This window comes from Mus pahari, chromosome 14 (assembly GCF_900095145.1).
Source record: "Mus pahari chromosome 14, PAHARI_EIJ_v1.1, whole genome shotgun sequence".
NCBI lineage: Eukaryota > Metazoa > Chordata > Mammalia > Rodentia > Muridae > Mus > Mus pahari.
Genome location: NC_034603.1, coordinates 48,722,738 through 48,741,947, shown reverse-complemented (window position 1 = coordinate 48,741,947; position 19,210 = coordinate 48,722,738). Strand labels below are relative to the sequence as shown.

General features: G+C 47.2%; 1 protein-coding gene across 2 annotated transcripts in view; it reads left to right on the top strand.

Annotated features, from left to right (window-relative positions):
- The window catches only part of Asic2 (acid sensing ion channel subunit 2), a 1,084,476-nt gene that overhangs the window by 976,611 nt on the left and 88,655 nt on the right, over positions 1-19,210 (top strand). For both annotated transcript variants that reach the window (XM_021211869.2, XM_021211868.2), the window contains exon 2: positions 18,016-18,166. In XM_021211869.2, the coding sequence (XP_021067528.1) occupies positions 18,016-18,166 (151 nt within the window). The remainder of the gene's footprint in view (positions 1-18,015; positions 18,167-19,210) is intronic.

Genomic DNA, 19,210 nt, shown 5'->3' with positions numbered 1-19,210 from the left:
GTGCAGAACCACATACAAATATCACACACACACACACACACACACACACACAAGCTAATTAAACATACCTCCCTAGAAAGATCACTGGTCACTTGGTCACTTGGACTGTTAAGTGAGTTCCTTAAGTCTAACCCAACCCCTTGACGTGTTCTTCATGGTGGTACAGAATACAGCTGTTCTCTATCTCAGAGATCTCTCCTCAAATATTTGTAGTTGCCGCTATGATCTCTCTGAATACGTGCCTTCCCATTCTCAGTACCGCCACTGCACCAGCCATTCCTTCTTTATGTCAGACAGGGATCCAGGAAGAGCCTGATCGGCTCCTTCACAACCTCCTCCCAGACGCCTCCATCACAGGGACAGGAAGAGGTTTGCTGGGGGAGGTGCCTCCTGTCCGCCAGTCAGTGCGGTGCACAAAGCTCGGTGGGATGAGAGAGGTGTGTTTGCCTTTGCAGCCTTTGAACAGCTACACTGTGTACAAATGGATCTTTTTCTTAAAACCCACATTTCAGCATTATCTCTTTCATGCGTACCTTTTAATTTAGTCATTCAGCAAATAACTCTTTACTGAGTAGGTTAAGGCAGGCCTTGTAAACAATGCTTGGATAGACAATAAAACATAGCTTAGAGATAGAACGGAGAAAGATCAATAAATGGATGGATTCCTTTATTTGGAGTTTGTTAGTTACTGCTAAGCTCCTGTACAGCTTCTATGACTATGGCAGCACACAGAGGACGCTGGACAGAACTGATTCTGTCATCAGCACTACAAGTGGCAGGTGATGGCCAGCCCCCTCTCTGGAAGTCCCTTCCTTGGGAACTAAACTCTAGATATCTTCTCTCCAAGCCTAGCCCAGATCCAATGTGGGGACCACAACCAGTAACCTGCATGGATCAGCTTTGACCTCTGTCACACAGTGTAATAATTTAACTTCTCCTGCTAAAGTCCCCTCGTTGTGCCACCAAGATGGTCCTTCTATGCAGGTCTCCATCTCCAGGATACTTGCAAGAGAATCTGGCACATAAGCAAAAGTGAGACATTTGAGAGCTTGCCTTCTGGAGTGGAAAGATGGCATCCACTGTGTGATTCCACAAGCACAAAGCTATCAGGGCCATAAAGAAAAATGCATAGTGCCACGGAAGAGGGTCCCCATGTGAAGTCAAGTGGCTGGTACCCAGGCTTACACTACACGGGAATGAAGGAGAGTAAGGAGTGCTCCCAAAGCCGCAAAGAGAGAGCTTGACCCATTCTGAGGAGGAGGTGACCAGCCAGGAAAGGCATTGTGAAGATAGTGTGCCCAAACTGGAGTATAAGGATAAACGAGTGTCTGCCCACAGGAGAAGCATGGGCTCTTGGGCAAAGAGATAAGAGTATTAAAGGATGTGGCATATCGGAAGAGAAGAAGAGCTTATTTACAAGGCATGGGTAAGAAGAGACCACAAGGAACTATGAACCCAGGAGCTTGGCACTCTGACGTGCTAAGCCAACCAAGGCGTGTGAAGCCATTGGAGACAGTGAGCTTTCTAGAAATATCCTCCTCATTGGTGTAAAACCTGGATGGATGAAGGAAAGAGCAGGCAGGGAAGCCTATAGGAAGCACTTTGGCTCGCTGGGTCAGAGATGACGCTCTCTGATCTGCTGCAGAGCTGAAGCCAGGCGGGGTGGTGAGGTGGAGATGGAGCGGAGGAATAGCATCAACCGAAGCAAGACAATTTCAAACTGCACAGAACTGTCGCTCACCTGCACCCTTTGACCTCTAGCTTTGAGAACCAGGGCTGGAGAACTCCCGTGGATTTGGGGAGACCCAGCAAAGACTCACACCATTGATCAGAAAGACCAGGAGACCACACCGAAGAGGCTGAGCCCTTCCCCCTGCCCTGCCTGGGGAGCAATGGGCACTGAAAGTTTCCAACACTGGCTTGCAGTTCGTTTGATTTACATGTAGATGTGCTGGGATGTGCTATGTGCAAATCCTGGATTTTTTGTTACAATCCTAAAAAAAAAAAAATTTACTAAAGTGTATTTCTATTGCTGTTTCACTGAGTAGAATGCATGAGACTAGGACTTCTTCAGAAAGGATGGAGCGGAGGCTGTGGGGCTGCCTCTGACTTGCCAGAGGATGCTAGGAAGGCTATTTTGCCTCTTAGGGACTATGCATCTTCTCTAACAATGAGGGTAAGAGTGGATGCTGAAGATGAGGGGGTCCTAAGTGGGGTCCTGCATGTGAGGATCCCAGCACCTGGCATGCAACAGAGACCAGTCTCAGCCCTCTGGGAAAGATCTGCCTCAGACCCTTGAAAATGCTCCCCAAGACAAACAAATGGATGACTGCCATTGGCCTCAGCACAGGCAATGGACAGGGCTAGAGCCACCACAAAGCCTACTGAGAAACGGATACTAGATCCTCCAAAAGAGTTCTTCAGAACTTACAGTTGGCTGGCTCAACCATCATTCTCCTTGGTTCCCAAGACAACTGACTGAGGCAGGAGTGACCAGATCATTTAGCACATAACAGACACCCCTACCCCCCCCCCACAACATGGGACCGGAAATGAAAGAGCCTGGACTTCCTCCTATGGGATTTGGTTGGGTTTTAGCCCCGTTATCCAATGAGGAAACTAAAGAGAAAATTAGCAGCCCAAGGTCATGTGGTTCAGGAATGGTAGAACAGGTTCTCACATTCTGATCTTTCTCCATTAAAAAAAAAAAATTGCAGTATTCTTTTATACCCATCTGCAGCACATGGTTTCATGACACCTCTCCAAGTGACTCATCTTCCCGGAGCCTCACCGGCCTCGTCAGTAAGTGGGACTATAATCTATTTTACAAATTTATTAAGAACTCCACCAGTCAGAACCCCTTTGTCATGTCTGTCTGTAGAGGAAGCTGATGCAGGACCAGTCACTGAGGCCACACCCCACCCTCACAGGTGCTCACAGCTCAGTAGGTATTACGACTGGAAGATACTCCACCTAGGTAGGCTTTCCCCGACTTGCCCATTTCTGAAGAACTGCACCTTGCACCTTGATGGACATGAGTCTGCATCTCCTGGATGATCAGAAACGGTCTTATTTCCATTTCCACTTCAGTGGCTCCTGAGCTCCCTGAGAGCTGCATCCGCATCCATCTATGTGATCCCAGGCTCAGACACCCGGATGTTTGAAATGCAGCAATTCCTAGTTAGATGTGGTGTGAACTAAGGAATGTTTTATCTTCTATTCTGAAAGCCTCCACGCACCTTAGAAACTTTGATATTTAAAACATGAGCCATGGTCCTGTGGTCCACGAGAACCACGCTCATAAGAACCCAGCTGCTGGCCTTAGATGAGATAGGAAAGCAAGAATGCTCAATAAGCATTAGCCCAACTACAAAGCTAATGAACAGAAGAATCAAGTTGTTTTAAGATTTAATTTTTAAATTTTTATTTATCTGTGTGTGCATGTATCTGTGTGTATGAATATATCCATGCATACAGGCGCCCAAGGCAGCCAGAAGAGGATAACAGATCCTCTGGAGCTATAGATAAAGACAGCTGCTAGCCTGCCCAGTACTGGGAACTGAGCTCCGGACTCTGCAAGAATAGCAAGTGCTCTTCACTTGGGAGCCAACTCTACTGTCCAAGAGTCACGATCTTCTTCCATAGTCTGATCTCTCTGAGATAGACCAGGGGCCAAACCTGTGGCAATATTTTAAATATGTGAAATCTTCTGCTTCTGTCAAGCCAACGACACTTTCAGCTAACCGTCCCATGGCAGCATGGCACTGCTTACCTCCATGTACAGTGATAAAAAATAAGGTTCATTCACTCGCTAACTATCACAGTTCTTCCTAACAGCCAGAATTGCTGGACTAGACAAGCTGTGAGCCCCAGAGGAGAGGATGGCGGTGGGTAACCTGCTCTGCCTGCTATGGACCTGGGAAGAAAAAAGGGCATCAAGCAGGCTACCTCTCTTCCCACCAGATCCACACCCCACATGGCACGAAGACTGAATATTCATGATTCGAGTCTTGCTGCTTCTCAACAGCTGAGACCAGAAAAGGGAAAGAAGTGAACAATAATGACATTCTCGGAGAATTTTCTAGAAGAACTGAAGTAGGTTTGACAACAACAAAAAACCAGAGTCTCTGAGCATGTGTGAGGATTTCAGAGCCGCCACCACACTGCCTAGATAGTCACCTGTCTGACCTTTTCTTGATAAGCTTTGACAATAAACCTGCCTTGGGATTGTTTTCTGCCCTGGCATTAAGGGGAACATCTGCTTTTCCTCTGTAAACATCATAAACCATCATTTGGTCTCCACTGATGCATTGCTTCAATGCAGCCCTGAAGGATAGTGCAAAATTTCCCAGAAACACTCCATAACTCACTTTAGGGGGTCCTTCTTGCCCCACCCCCGTTCTCCACCTACACCGAAAGGAAACTCCAGCAGGTTCAATGAAACAGATGCAAGAAGTGCCTCGTGATCTCAAATCAGACTGGGTTATCCAGGCACGAGACACTCAGCATTTAAGATGTGGTGGCGCACACCTTTAGTCACAGCACTCAGCCGGCAGAGAGGGCTGGGTCTCTAACAATCCCAGGCCAGCCTGGATGGCGGGCTGAGTTCCAGGCCAGTCAAGGCTACATAGTGTGCCCCTGTCTAAAAACAAAAGGAACCACTCATGGCAGGAGGCTAAGCCTGGGGTTGATACTAGGAGAACAAAAATACCAGCCAGGGTGATACAAACTGTAGCTTTTTTTTCAGTCCTTTCTTTTTATTTTAACTTATTTTATTAGATATTTTCTTCATTTACATTTCAAATGCTATCCCGAATGTCCCCTATGCCCTCCCCCCAACAAACTGTATCTTTAAGACTATCCAAGGAACGTTCCAGAAGGTAATCTAAGAAAACCACAGAAAGTAGCTACAAAGCAGTCATGGATTTCTATAAATTTAGCAGTTGTAATACAAGCAGTAATAGGTCTGGAGTCACTGGATCAGGAGAGCAGCTGAAGAGACCTGGCAATGCTCACCATGACACCCCTCTCTGTTTCTACCAGCTTGACTTGTAGCCCTCGAGGCAGTGAGAATGTCACGTGTTTGGCTGGCTGGCTTCTTTTAGCATCACACTCTAGATTCTTCCGTGCTTTCATAATTGACAGTGTTTACTTCCTTTTGAAGACTGAATTGTATTTCATAAAGCATGGATGGGTAGATAATAGGCAGGCAGACAGACAGACAGACAGATAGCTCTTCCATTTTCTGTTCCCAGTCACTGCACTCCAGTTGATTCCATGTCTTGGTTATTGTGAATAATGTAACATGGGAAGAGAGGTTGTTGTGCAACATACCTCTTTAATTCCCATGGCTATATACATAGAAATGGGGTCACTGGGTGGTATGGAAGCTCCGTATTTATTTTTTTGAGCCACATAAAATGGATGCACTAATTTTCACCCCCATCAACAGTATTCAATGGCTTGCTTTTTTTTTCTTAAAAACATCTTTGACAGTACTTGCTATCTTTTGTGAGCTTTAGACTAGACATCCCCACAGGTGTGAGGTTTTAGCTCCTGTGAATTTAATTTGCATGTCCCTAATGACTCGTGGTAATGAGCACTTGTTTAAATATCTGATGGCCATTTGTCATGGTGGTTACGAGAGCCTGAGGAGGCTTGAAGATGTAGGGAGTGGACCTGGAAAGAGAAGACATTAGGCCAAGTTTTAATCAGACATGATGGGTAAATTCTGATGGTGAGCTGAACAGCTTGGTGAGTGTTAAATACTAATGCACACTTAACACTTGCTGAGAGAGTCTTATAGGCTCCTGCCACAAAGACACAGGCATGTGAGGTGATGGATATGTTAACATATTGGATCCTTCCTGCCACATGTCAAACCATCACATGGCATCGCAGGATAGCTCAGTGATTAAATCAAGTGTAGTTACAAAGGAGCTTAGGATGGGACCCATGCACCCCGATTCACATTCAATAGGGGCTCGGATTTCAGAGTCGGGAGTAGAATTCCTATCAATAATAAAAATGCTAGCTAATTTTATCTACTTTACATTCTCTGCAACGCTCTTTCCATCCACTGTCTCCAGGGTGATGGACACACAGACCGAGGCATGCCACTGAGTGTAGTGGGACTTGCAGCCTCCTCCTGATGCCCCAGCCTGCTTTGCCTGGGAGGAGGAGGAAGAGGAGGCTGAGGCAGGGTAGGAAAGCAGAGAGTGGTAGATGGAGCAGAGATATGGAAATGGCAAGGGACAATGGGCATTTTGTGGCCGCACTTTCTCCTTCCCTTTCTGTCTGAGCCCCAGTCCTCCTAGAAGTGAAGACCCTTCTCCTCAGCCCTAGGCCTACAATGGCTATGTCTGATGGAGGGCTCTGTACAGTCTGCTTTGGCCCATTAAAATGTGCTCAGTTTAGTTGTCGTTTGCTTAATATTGTTTATTGATTGTTGGGAATTTCACACATGATGGTATTTACAGCACATGATGGTATTTACAGCCTTCCCAGATCCACCTCCAACCCTCTTGCCCCATCTCAGCTTTGCGTCCATTTTTTTTTAAAATAGTCAGCTCATCTGGCTTGTGCTGCTCATATACTCTTGTATGTTTTGCTATTCATTGGAACACGGTCAGGCTCCAAGGGGCCACACCCTTAACAAAAACTGATTCTCCCTCCCCAAGAAGCCGCTGACCATCAATATCAGCCTGGAGTTGGCGGGTTTTTTTGTTTGTTTTTTTTTTTTTGAGCCCCTCCCTCATCCATGTCAGAATGTTGACTGCGTTGATCTGGTAACCTAAACCGCTGTGAGTTCATGAATGCAGGAATCCCACCGTGTCTAGAAGACACTACCACATTCCAGTCCACCCCAACCTCTGGCTCTTACAATCTGTCTTCCTCCTCTTTCTTGATGGTTCTTGACCCCTGGAGGAGGAGATAATGTAGAAGTTTCATAGCGGCTGAGTTTCCTGCAGAGACTTAATTGGTAGCCACTACACAAGAAACGTGTCTGACAGAGTCTGAGAATGGCACTAATCTACAGGTAGAGATATGAGCTTAGAGGCAGTTTGATGCAGTCTCCACTTAGCAAAATCATAGTGGTATGCTTGCCCCTGGGGCCTCTCCGCTTCCCAACCACTGTGTCTTAACCAAATTTACAATACTGGCATGTTTCATCTTGTGGAGTGGGCCTTAAGTCAATAAAAGAGTGGTTTGCTACACCAATAAAATTCATGTCAAATGTGCTTTTTGATTTGACTTGTCTTGGCGCTCTAATAGGTTTGGCTGGGTGACATCATAGGGATGGTCAGATCAAGGAGCCAGATTGATCCTGAGAGATTCTAACACTAATTCCTCTCAGTCACGGCCCATGCCTTAATCATTACCCTCATCCCACACTTGAGTCATGCTTATCACTGTGCACGGCACCTAACATATAGTAAGTATTGTAGCCAGGATGATATGATGACCCCCCCAAGGTCATTAAGTACCTACTGTGTGCCAGCTATCAGAGAAGGCTCTAGAAATCCAGAGATGAAAACAACCCAACTCCTATTGGCAATGGGAGATAGACACAGTAGGGACCTCAGAGAAATACCAGCAAACCTGTCCTCACAGCCTGTTTGAAATTTCCATCAAGTCTGGGTGCCTCTTGGCCCCTCCCAAGCCAACCATGCTGCATTACCTAAAGAACCTGGTGCCCACTTCCCAAAGGGTAATCTCAGGGGGGACTCCATAGGTAGTTCCCTACTGAGTAGTGGAAAGGGTTCTTCAGCAGTGGCCTAGTATTTTGAATGTCCTTCCAGGAGAATGTCCTTGAAGGACTTGCTGGACTTCCAGATGCTGTCAATGTCAGTCCACCCAGACAACACCTGTCTACATTGAACGTTGAACTTCAAGGAAGACACTCTGAGTTGCCCTGGCTCCCTTCATGCTATTGTCCCAACAGGCCAGACAGGTGTCTGTTAATCAGTAGTCAGAAGTCGATTAATCTGCTCTAATCTCCCTGGTGATGGCAGCATGAGTTTGTCACTACTGCTCCAGTGCTCTGAATTCTCAAATGAAAGACACACACACACACACACACACACACACACACACACACAGCCTTATATTCAGTATGCCTTAATCATCTCGATGGCTGGGCCACTCCCAAATTTTCATATTGCTAATGCTTCCCCTCTGATACTCCTGAATTATTACTTACTAAAATTTATATTCCATCTTTACTACCCCAGACCCAATGTGGGGAGGAATCCTAGGGTCGCTGTTCCCTGGCTCTTACATGATTGGAACTCTGTCTTCTACAGCTCTCAAGTGTACATCCTATTTCTCTCCCACCATGGGGATTCTCCACTTCCCCTGTGTTCCCTGTATGGGAACCTAAAAGTCCAGCCTCTGTCTCCTTGACCAGCCATTGGTCATTGGCAACTTTATTTACCAATCAAAGACAACTGGGGGCAGAGAACCTCAGTGGGTACTCTGTAGATGTGTGGGTTCCTGTAATCTTGGGAACCGAATTAACGCAAGTAGCATTACAACCGATCTACATCATATAGGCCTGCCATCTCATGATACTTTCTTCTACAAAGTGCTCAGTACCTTCCTGTGCGATCTTTAGGTTAGGGTTAACTTAGCTCTAGCTCTCTGGATACCAGAAAGGCCCTGGCTGCACTTCAGTCTCGGAGGTAGGAGGTTAGAGACCGCCGGTTCTTAACCATAATTGTCACATGGCAATGGATGGGCTTCAGGAATGGGCATAGAGGGTCTCACAACCATACCATACACACAAATAACACTACAGTTCTTTGTTTTTTGCTACTGTTTTCAATTGACAAGCAATAATTGTGCATATTTATGGGGTACGAAATGATGCTTCCATGTATATATACATTGTGGATGATCATGTGAAATTAATTAGCATATCTTTTCCTGAAAATATTTATTTTTTCCTTGTGGTACAAAGATTTTAAGTCCTCCTTTTAAAAGCTATTTTTAAAATATGTGACATATTATTATTCATTGTAGTTATCATCCCTCTTTTTTGCATGAAATTTTGTGGGTGCCAATGAACACGCCCCTCTCTCCTCATCCACTGACACAGCCTTTCCTGACTACCATTCTACTCTCTGCCTCTGGGAACCTGACAAGTTCCACAAACAGCTGTGCCCATCACTCACCGAAGCCGCCTTCCCACAGCTCCTCCACATAAAGTGGCTATCAGCAAGGCGCTCCCTTGACTGAGTTTAACCTTTCAGAGCCTCCCAGCTTCCTCATCAGCAAGCTAGGAGAATGGCACACCAAGGAGCTCTGGGGATCTTAGAGAGTGCTTGAAGAAGTTGGCACGGTGTCCACTCATGGCTCATGCTCGATGATATGACCGATGTTCTGAGAAAGAAGGCAGTCTCCTGTTGGAGAAATGAGACAGGAGAGAGCTTGTCTCCTCTCCTTCCCTCCCAAGATCTGCCACATGGAGGTGCTTTCATGAGTGTTTGTGAGTGTGTGTGTGTGAATGTGTGTATGTGTGTGTGAATGTGCGTGTGTGTGAATATGTATATGAGTGTGTCTGTGTGTGAGTGTGTGTGTGAATGTGTGTATGTGAGTGTGCATGTGTGTGAATATGTGTATGAGTGTGTGTGTGTGTGTGTGTGTGTGTGTATGTGTGTGTGTGAGTGTGAGTGTGTGTGTTCATGTGGGTGCACCTGTTTTCATATAGGTGTGGAGGCCTGAGGTCAACATTCAGTGTCTTCCTCAATTACTTCTCCACCTTAATTTTTTGTGAAACAGGGTGTCTCACAAAGCCCGGAGTTCATCGATTTCACTTAGCCTGGCTAGCCAATGAACTCCTAGAATCTACCTGTTTCCCCCTCCCAACTTCCACCCAAACCCCCACATTTCTAGTCCTGGGGTCAGACACACTCAGCCACATCTGGCTCTTATGTGGGTGCTGGGGATTTGAACTCACGGTCTCATGCTTGCCCAACAGACATTTTCCTGATGCCGTACCTCCTCAGCTCCCAGTCCCCAGGATCACCTTTTTATTCTTCCTAGGGGAACAAGCACAGTCGTATTTCTTAGAATACGATAAATGGCCAAAACAGCCTGGGCAGGAACGAATGGATTAGCAAGCAGGTGCTGGGATAAGATACAACCCCAGCCCTTCCCCAAGCTAACCAGCTACTTGGATTCTGCTAATAAGTCTCTGCCACTGTGTTTCAGTCCCAACACCTTTACTGCAACTTCAGAAAACAAAAGACAGATACATTTTGTTTCCTGGAAGTCTGATAAAGACCTTTAACTTTGCCACTGTGGGAAATGTATTTGAAGAACTTCAAAGACAAAAAACAAAAAACAAAAAGCAAAAAAAACAAAAAAAAAGAAAGAAAAGAAATTCAATGATGAACTCTAACAAGCATATTATCTTGAAAACAGCCCAATGAGAAATTCCAGTGATTTCATTGAGAGGAAAACTGAATGGGGATGGGGGTGGACAAGACAGGCTTTAGAGGATTTTTGGAGCCAGGCAACTTCATTTCCTTCAAGACAGGAGGAGAAGCCCATTACCTAGAAAATGTCTGAAAGGTCAGTGTTAATGAGCAGGTTAGGAGGTTCCAAGCAGGCTCAGCCGTGTGCTACCGGGTGGATGCGGGTGGATGCTTCCATGGCTCTTAAGGGGCTTTTACATAATTGATTTTTCCTAAGTAGATACATGGTATAACAATGTTTTCTGTGCTTTTAATTTGACAGAGACTGTGACTTTGTGGATCTCAGCCATCCCTGACCTTTCCCAGAAAGACCTCCACTTTGTATATCCTGTGATCTGTGGGTGGGTCAGAGTCCCCCAACGAGAGTTCATGCCAACCCAGATGCAGGCTCACCAGCAGGCCCCAGTAGCCCAAGTGTGGTGTCCCAGAAAGGATCCTCAATATGGTCTTCAGGTTTTGACAGGGGCAAACAGCTGGTCTTAGCCATCAAGCCCAAGTTTGACCTCAAAATCTTCCTGAATAGCTGTGTATCCTAGGACAAGTCATTTCACCTCTCTGACCCTTAGACTCTGCTGTGGAAAATGAGAAATTTGGAGGACTCTTGGTGTCTGGCACTTTTTGAAAAAGAATTTTGCCTCTGAGATGGGTCTTTCCCACTGCCATATGGGAGATCCTTAGGCAAGCACCAGGCTTGCCAGTCTGCTGGGCTCTGAGCAGGCTAGGGGAGGCATGTGGATGTGAGCTGCAGCTTTGAGAACCAGTAATACAGAAAGCATGGACCTTTGGAATGAGAGGGACTTGTCCTGGATTTCCCACGACCAGCTGTATAGCCTGACTCAGCCTCCCTCTGGGTCTCACCCTTCCTTTCTGGAAAGTGGGATTATACTACAGTCATCACAGGAATGAGTAGGGACAATAGGTACAGGGGGTCATTGTCACCTAAGGTACTCTGGGGAGCGGGAGGGGAGCGAAGTCAGTCTACGATTTGAGAGCTGCAGAAAGAATCTCTGGAGAGTTGGGGAGACTGTCCCCACTCCCAACCCCATGCTTCATTCATTAATTTATAACTTCCCAACCCCCATTGAGGTTGACCACAGATCCTGCATCTGACTTAGTTGCTGAGATCCACATGTAAACTTGACTCTGTTCTGTATATGTGAAAATACCCCTGCTTCCCACGGGTCTCTTTAGCCTCCAGAAATCCCATCAGCTGCCCTGGGCTTCCAGCTACAAGCTTAGCACTATTAAGAAATGAGTCAATGTCACAGGACTGTTTTCAGAACTACTTTAAGATGAACTTGGTATGATGAGGAAGAACAGAGCAGGAGCTTCAAGGCTCCCATTCTTCAGTTCATCCCAGTCTCCCACTTCTTGCAACCTCGACTGTGGTTCTCTCTATAGCGCATCTCTCTTCTGCTGAAAGGAAAAGCTCAGATCCTCTCTCTGCTGAGACCTCTAGTGACGGCTACTGTGTAACCAATCTCTCAAGCACAGCCACTGCCATTGTCTCCACTAGGCCCTCTGATTAGTCAAGGCCACAGACATAACAAGCTCTGAGCAAGCTGCTCTGACCCCATCCCGTCTGTCTGGAAAGCCCATGGTTCTCTCCTTTTAACTTTGTTGCTAGAAAGATCTCAGACTCCATCTCCACAATAGTAAGAGGGAGGTGGCTTTAAGATTCCTCCTTCTCAGAATGGCTAGGGCCACATAAGGAAGGAAGCATGAGATGGACAGTACCTATGGAAGTGCCAATCAGGGGTAGCACTGAGCAGACTCAGGAGCTGCCAGCTTCCTTCCCTCCAACCTCATAGAGCCACTTAAAAAGTTGAAAGGGTTTTAGACACTGTAGCCACTGAAGGGCGATGCATCCTGCATATACTAGCAATTTACCGCTGTGGACAAGGGTCACCGTCTCAGTTCATCTAAAGATTCTGGTTTGAAGCATGCACATTTCTTAAGTCTTACAAACCAACCCAACCTCAAAGCTACTGTAGACTTCAGCAGTCAGCAAAACCCATCCCTGCTAGCCACCAATGGGGCCGTCAGCTCTTACCACTAAGGCGCAGAAATGCCAGGAAGAGTGGCAGGTCTGGAGAATCGGGGAGCTTGGCCTGACAGACTAGACTTAAATAAATTGTATTTTCTGCCCGGGGGCGATAAGGTGTAACTCTGAAGCATATGTTACACTTACCCATCATTATGCCCTGAAATGGTGACGGAAAACTGCATCTTGTCCCAAGTTTGTAGAGAAATTGTGCTCTGTGTAAATAGCTCAGCAGCCTTTGATGCTGAACCGAGAGGAAAATAATCCTCAGAAAAAAACTAGACAGGAGTGGCAGACTCCACAGCCCAGGAAGGGAGGCAGCTGAGGCGTCCGCTGGTAGGCACTGTGCTCTTTCAGAGACGCCCGGGCTACGGCCACAAGGGCAAGCATCCCCCTCATCATCTTAGCTCCTGAGAGGATTATTTGCTCTGGCGCCTTCACAGAGACAAAGATACCTGATGCATTAAAGAGAAAGCTGGGCAGGAGAGGGGAGGGGAGGACTGGACAAGATTTCAGCATGAGCACTGGATAGATCCAAGTGAAGCCAGCCAGCTCCCAAGTGCACTTGCTTGGGATAGGCAAGGGGAAGTGAGGAGGAACTCATTCATTCATTCATTCATTCATTCACTCATTCATTCATTCATTTAACAAATACATACATCCTGTCCTCTGGAAGTTTCTAGTCTAGGGGATGACATATCCAACAAAGAACTAACACTCTAGTTACACCCTGGGGCAGAGTAACACCGGGTCTGTTAAATAGGAAGGCAAGAAGGCTGAGCCCAAGTAGATCTGGGAGCCAGAGACTGAGGTGGGTAAACTGGCCTGTTAAGCTGAAACCTGATATTCCAGACAGAGGAAAGAGCCTGTAGCAGAGCCCTGTGGGAGAAGAGCCTGCCAATCTCCCGGAACTGAATTGGCTGGGAAGTGTGAAGCCTAGGATTGAAGGAGGAAGGAGAATCTGCAGGACACCAGGGAGTATCTGGGACTGGACCTTTGACACAGGAAGCTTTAGGCTTTGTCCTGTTGGACCTGTGGTCTGTGATACTGCTCTTAGGCAACACGGACAAATGTTTAGTCACCCCAGACAGGGAACCAAGAAAAAACGGGCCAAAGCATGAATGTCACCACTGGTCCGACTTGGTGAACCAGTAAGTTTTATCAGGGTTACTTTTAGGAACGTGGGTGTGAGGTTACTTACAGGAGCAGAACTGACTCAGTGACAACTCCACTACCAAGAGCCCACCGAGGAATAAGTGACAGTTCACAAACGGTGGCCTGCCTAGAGGAACAACTTAGCCTCCTTGGGCCATCAGTTGGCCATCAGAGTTGACGATGATCAACCTGGCTCCCTACCCTGACCCGGTCTTCCAGGTCAGCTCACACAGGCACACTGGAGAATGTGCCCCAGCACCCTTCCCCCAGGAGGAAGGGCAGGAAAGATCAGCCTGACGTGAAGGCACTGATACGAATGAGGGCCCAGCCTGGCAAGGGCCTGGCAAGATCCAGAGTATAAATTTCAGTGTACCCTACTGTAAGGGGCTTCCCACCCCCTTCTCTGCAGAGAAAGACTATATAGCTCACAGGCTTCAGCTCCCACTGAGTCTGTACAAGACAGACAACCAGCAGCTAACAGAAGTTCACATGGGAAGGACAGACATCTCAATGTGGTGCCTATGTTCTACTTGGACATGGCCTCAATGTGTAACCTAGGGCAACTGGCAACCTCCATGGTCTTCATGTCCTTATCTGGAAAGGGTGGCGGGTGAATGAGAGGGTCTCCGGGACCACACTGCCATCTCACACCCTGGTCTTCTCTTTTGCTCAGGGCTGGAGAGGTCATTTTATCACCACCGTCATCTGACACAGCACATCTGTGGTAGGGCTAGGATGAGGGTTGACTTCAGAAGTAGTACATTCTGTCCCCAGCCCAATATTCTAAAGGTCAAGGGCTAAAGAGTGGAGGAAGGAAGACGTTAACTGGGGAATCTGGCACGTGCAGTGCTCAGACACGAACGCTGGAATTTACATTTACTTTTACCAACAAATCCCTTCGTGTGGGGATAGGCCAAGTGTAATTAGGGGCAGTTTTCGAGACTGGCTGTTTACAGAGTGTCTGCGTAGATGAAAGGAAAGAAAGGAAACTCTGACAAAACGCCGCGGATGTCACTCCTGACATACTCAACCTCCTGGCAATGGATGTGCTAACTCTGAAATGCTCTGCTCATTACAGTGGCCCTACGAGCATCTCTCCAGGGGACAGGTTCATTAGCTGAGTTCAATCACAATGTGCAACATCAGGAGAACATCCAGTTCTTAGACAAACTGTTTGCTCTGGACTTGGTCTCACTCCAGCTGTCCTCTCCCGCCATGAAGCTGCGAGACCAACTTGGTCATCTCCTCAAATGGTACAGCTAGCCAGTGATTTCGAGGCATTCCACACAATGGAGAAGATGTAGGCTCGATATTTTTGCAACTACTCTTGTTTCTTGCACATAATAGGGACATAACTGCATGAATAATGACTGGCTGATAAAAACCAAGCAAAGCAGAAGACAGGGGAAGGTCCTTGCTCTGGGATGTGACCCGATGACCCAGACCCTGTGTTCCTTCTAGAACAGCACACCCAGCAAGAGCACGCGTGTTAGACAGACATGGATTTGAATTTCAGCTTCTCTCTCTCTCTCTCTCTCTCTCTCTCTCTCTCTCTCTCTCTCTCTCTCTCTCTCTCTCTCTCTCTCTCTCTCTCTCTCTCTCTCTCTCTCTCTCTCTCTCTCTCTCGTTTTACGAAACAGGGTTTCTCTGTGTAGCCCTGGCTGTCCCGGAACTCACTCTGTAGACCAGGTTGGCCTCGAACTCAGAAATCCGCCTCTCTCTGCCTCCCAAGTGCTGGGATTAAAGGCGTGCACCATCACCGCCCGGCCCCAGCTTCTCTTATTACTAGTTGTGAGATGTTAATTGGGCCTTGGTTTCCACCTCCACACAGTGGGAGCAGCAATATCTATTCATCGTCATAGCTATGAAGGCTAAATGTGGTTAACAGGCCAAAGTCCAACACCATGACTGGCCGATGGTACCCTCCATATTCTTCCGTGTGACCCTCAAGAGGTTCACCAAGAGCCAGTCCCTGGTGCTGCACTTGGCTCTCAACCTGTCCCTGACTGAATGACAGGGAGCCAGAGGGAGGTGGCCTGCATCCAGATCTCAGTGGCTACAGGAATCCAATCCAATCGTCCTGGCTCTCTTCCAGCCAGTCTTGCCAGATGTACTCGGCTTCAGCTCGAGGTTGCAAAGTGGTTATATAACTATGTTTAAAAAGAAAAGAAAAAAAGCTAGCATTTACATAAAGTTCATAGTTTTCAGAGCATTTTTTTTGCATGGATAATCTCATCTGATCCTCTCAGTAACCTTGAGGAGCCGCAGAGACCTGGACTAGAGCCCCCGTTTTATGGATGGAGGAATCGTGGCTTGAAGGGTTTACTTGGTTCATTCAATACCAAAATACTGAGAGACAGCGTGAAAACTTGGACAAAGGTCTCTCATCCCTTGACCTGGACTTTTTCCACTTGACATCTTTATGGTCATGCTTTCATCAGGCAAAAATAGAGCAGACCTGTGCTGCGTGCCAGAAAGGAGCTCCGATTCGGAAGTTAAAGGCACTAAGTTCAGAAAGCAGCTCCAGTTAGTGAGGTATGATGGGAGCTGTGGGGGAAGACACAAGAAGAGGCAAGAAATCCTGGAGGTCTTCCTGGAGGAGGAGAACCATCGGTCCCATCTTCAAGACAGTGAGTGGTTACCCAGGTAGCAAATGATGAGCAGAAGGACAGGTACCAGAAGCAGCAAGGGGAAGGCAGAAGTGGGCGGAGCATCAGGCTACGCTTCCACGCTACCAATTATTTGCTCTGATGCTACCACCAGTTTCTCACCCATCCACTCATTTAATATATATATATTATATGTGTGTGTGTGTGTGTGTGTGTAGGGTATCTGTGTGAGCCATCGCAGGAAGCTGCATTAATGCCCAAGCAGATGTAGTCCCTGAAACCTTGGACTTGACCATTCCATGATGCCTGTGGGCTCTGGCAGGAGGCAAGAGGTCAGAAAGCAGAAGGAACATGAATTGGGCATTGTAGAAGGCTGGGCTAAGAGGACATAGACTTTAACCTGAAGGAGATGGCACACCTTGATAGATTTTCTGCACAGGATCAACACAATCAAGTTTCAATTTCAGAAAAAACGAGCTTTCAGGGTGGCCAGAGAGAATTGTCGGGACCTCCTCAAGCCAGCTAGGAAACCAGAGGATTGCTGGTGAGCAAGGGCTAAGTCTTAAAGTTCAGTAGGATAGGATACGGATGGCTTCATTCAGGGCAGACATGGAAAGAGTATGGATGGGCCTTGCTGGCTGGTGGTCTTAGTTAGGGTTTTACTGCTGTGAACAGACACCATGACCAAGGCAGGTCTTATAGAGGACAACATTTAATTGGGCTGGCTTGCAGGTTCCGAAGTTCAGTCCATTATCATCAAGGTGGGAACATGGCAGCATCCAGGCAGGCATGGCGCAGGCAGAGCTGAGAGTTCTACATCTTCATCTGAAGGCTGCTAGTAGAAGATTGGCTTCTGGGCAACTAGGATAAAGGTCTTAAGCCCATGCCCACAGTGACACATGTTCTTCAACAGGGCCACACCTTCTAATTGTGCCACTCCCTGGGCTAGGCATATTCAAACCATCACACTGGTTATGCATGGAGTGAGGAAGAGAAAGACTAGACACCGAGTCAGAGGATCTGGCCCGAGCCCCTTGACAAGTTCATGCTATTCTCCAAGGTGGGGACTCTGGGAACTGTTGGTTGAGGCAATGCGTGGCTTTTTCTGGGGAGAGGTGAACAAATGTCTAGTCAGTCAGGTTGAGAACTGATAACAAAGTTCTACCCCAAAGCAGCCTGTGCCTTAGAAGTTTCATTACCTCCTGACTCGTAATACACCTCCCTCCCAGCCTTCAGAAGAAAACGTTTCTGGTGTGGAGGAAAGAGCTACGTACATAGAAAATTAGAGCAAGACCTGGGCCTCTGGGACAGGCTGGGCATCTGGGCAACATCTGGAAGCCCTTTATCAGAAGCGGTATCAGTGAGTCTGCAGCCCAGGAAGGAGCCTGAAGGTTGGGGGATGCCCCGGAGGAGGGTTGAGAGTTTTAAGATGATGATTAATGTTTGGAAGTGGGTGGTACTTTCAAGGGGAGTGGCCAGGGGGTGGAGAGATCATATACAATCCCAGTGGGGTGCCCATGTTTCTTCTTGTACACCAAAATCCTACTTGGCAAAATCCAGTCATCAGACAAGATACAGAATCATTGGAGAAATTTTTAGTGTGAGGGGGTTAAGGTAAGGGCTGTAGGGGCTCTGGCCTGCTGGGGGCATTCTAGGGTCTGGCTCATCCTTCAAGGTCAATGTGACGTCACCCTGTGCTTTTTCTCTTTCTTTCTCTCTCCTCCAGGTGTTTACAAAATATGGGAAGTGTTACATGTTTAACTCAGGCGAGGATGGCAAGCCTCTGCTCACCACGGTCAAGGGGGGGACGGGCAACGGGCTGGAGATCATGCTGGACATTCAGCAAGATGAGTATCTGCCCATCTGGGGAGAGACAGGTGAGCTGGGCCCAGAGACCCTGGCGCTGGGGGGTGGTAATAGATGGAGGTTTCCCTCAGAAAGGCTGGTGTGAGCCGGGTGGGCTGCTCCCCAACAGAACAGATGTTTTTCTGGCAGACAGTGAGGATGTCCCTTGCATAGTTATGCCTTAGATTCCTCCAGGTTGGAGCAGATAAAGAATGTAAGTACTGGGGAAGGAAAGGAGATATGGAGGAAGGATCAGATGTGGTTGGGTGAGTGAGTGGCTTGATGTGGGGAGAAAAGGGTAGAAGAGACCCAGGCATGTTCCTCTCGCAGCCATCCCAAATACCAGATCCAAGGAAGAAGTCCAATGAAAAGAATACCAGTATATGCCTGGGGGCAAGTGGAGGAGGCTATGAGGTGTTGGGAAATCAATGGACATGGATCTGGAGACATGGAAGTGCCTGTGTAAGGCCCTGGGGTCTTGTATGTGCCTGTTTCAAGCATTCATTCGTTTTATTCTGTAGTATATCATTAGCAATCAAAGAGTGTTACAGGGGAAAAGACTAAGTCATTGATCACAACCTAGTAAAACAGAGAAATGCAGCGTGGTAGAAAGGGAACCTAAGAAAGCCTCAGTGTGCACGGGGTATTTGAATGGGGTCTGGAGATCATCCTGGCTGAGACTAATGCTGTCACAAAGGACTAATGGTGTCCATAAGAGGAGCACAGGAAGGTCAGTCAGAGGAAGAGCCAATGTGATGTGCCCTAAACCAAGGAATGCGGGAAGCCTCTAGAACTGTACCAGAAAGAGAACATCAAGATGTGTCCGAGCATAATAGCCAGAGACAAATGGGATCCACATCATATTGATAACACACCTGGCCTCAGTGGCTCTCCTAAGTCATGGAGGGAGAATCTATAGTTACGTTCTTATATTCCCCACTCTAAAACTTGTGACCTGAGCCCTCATCGTTCAAATTGCTCTCAGCATTGTCTTTTAGGAACCTACTTATATGGCCCATTAAAACCCTCTTCTTTCCTAATCCAAAGTCCTAACGTCCACATCCCACCTACAACCA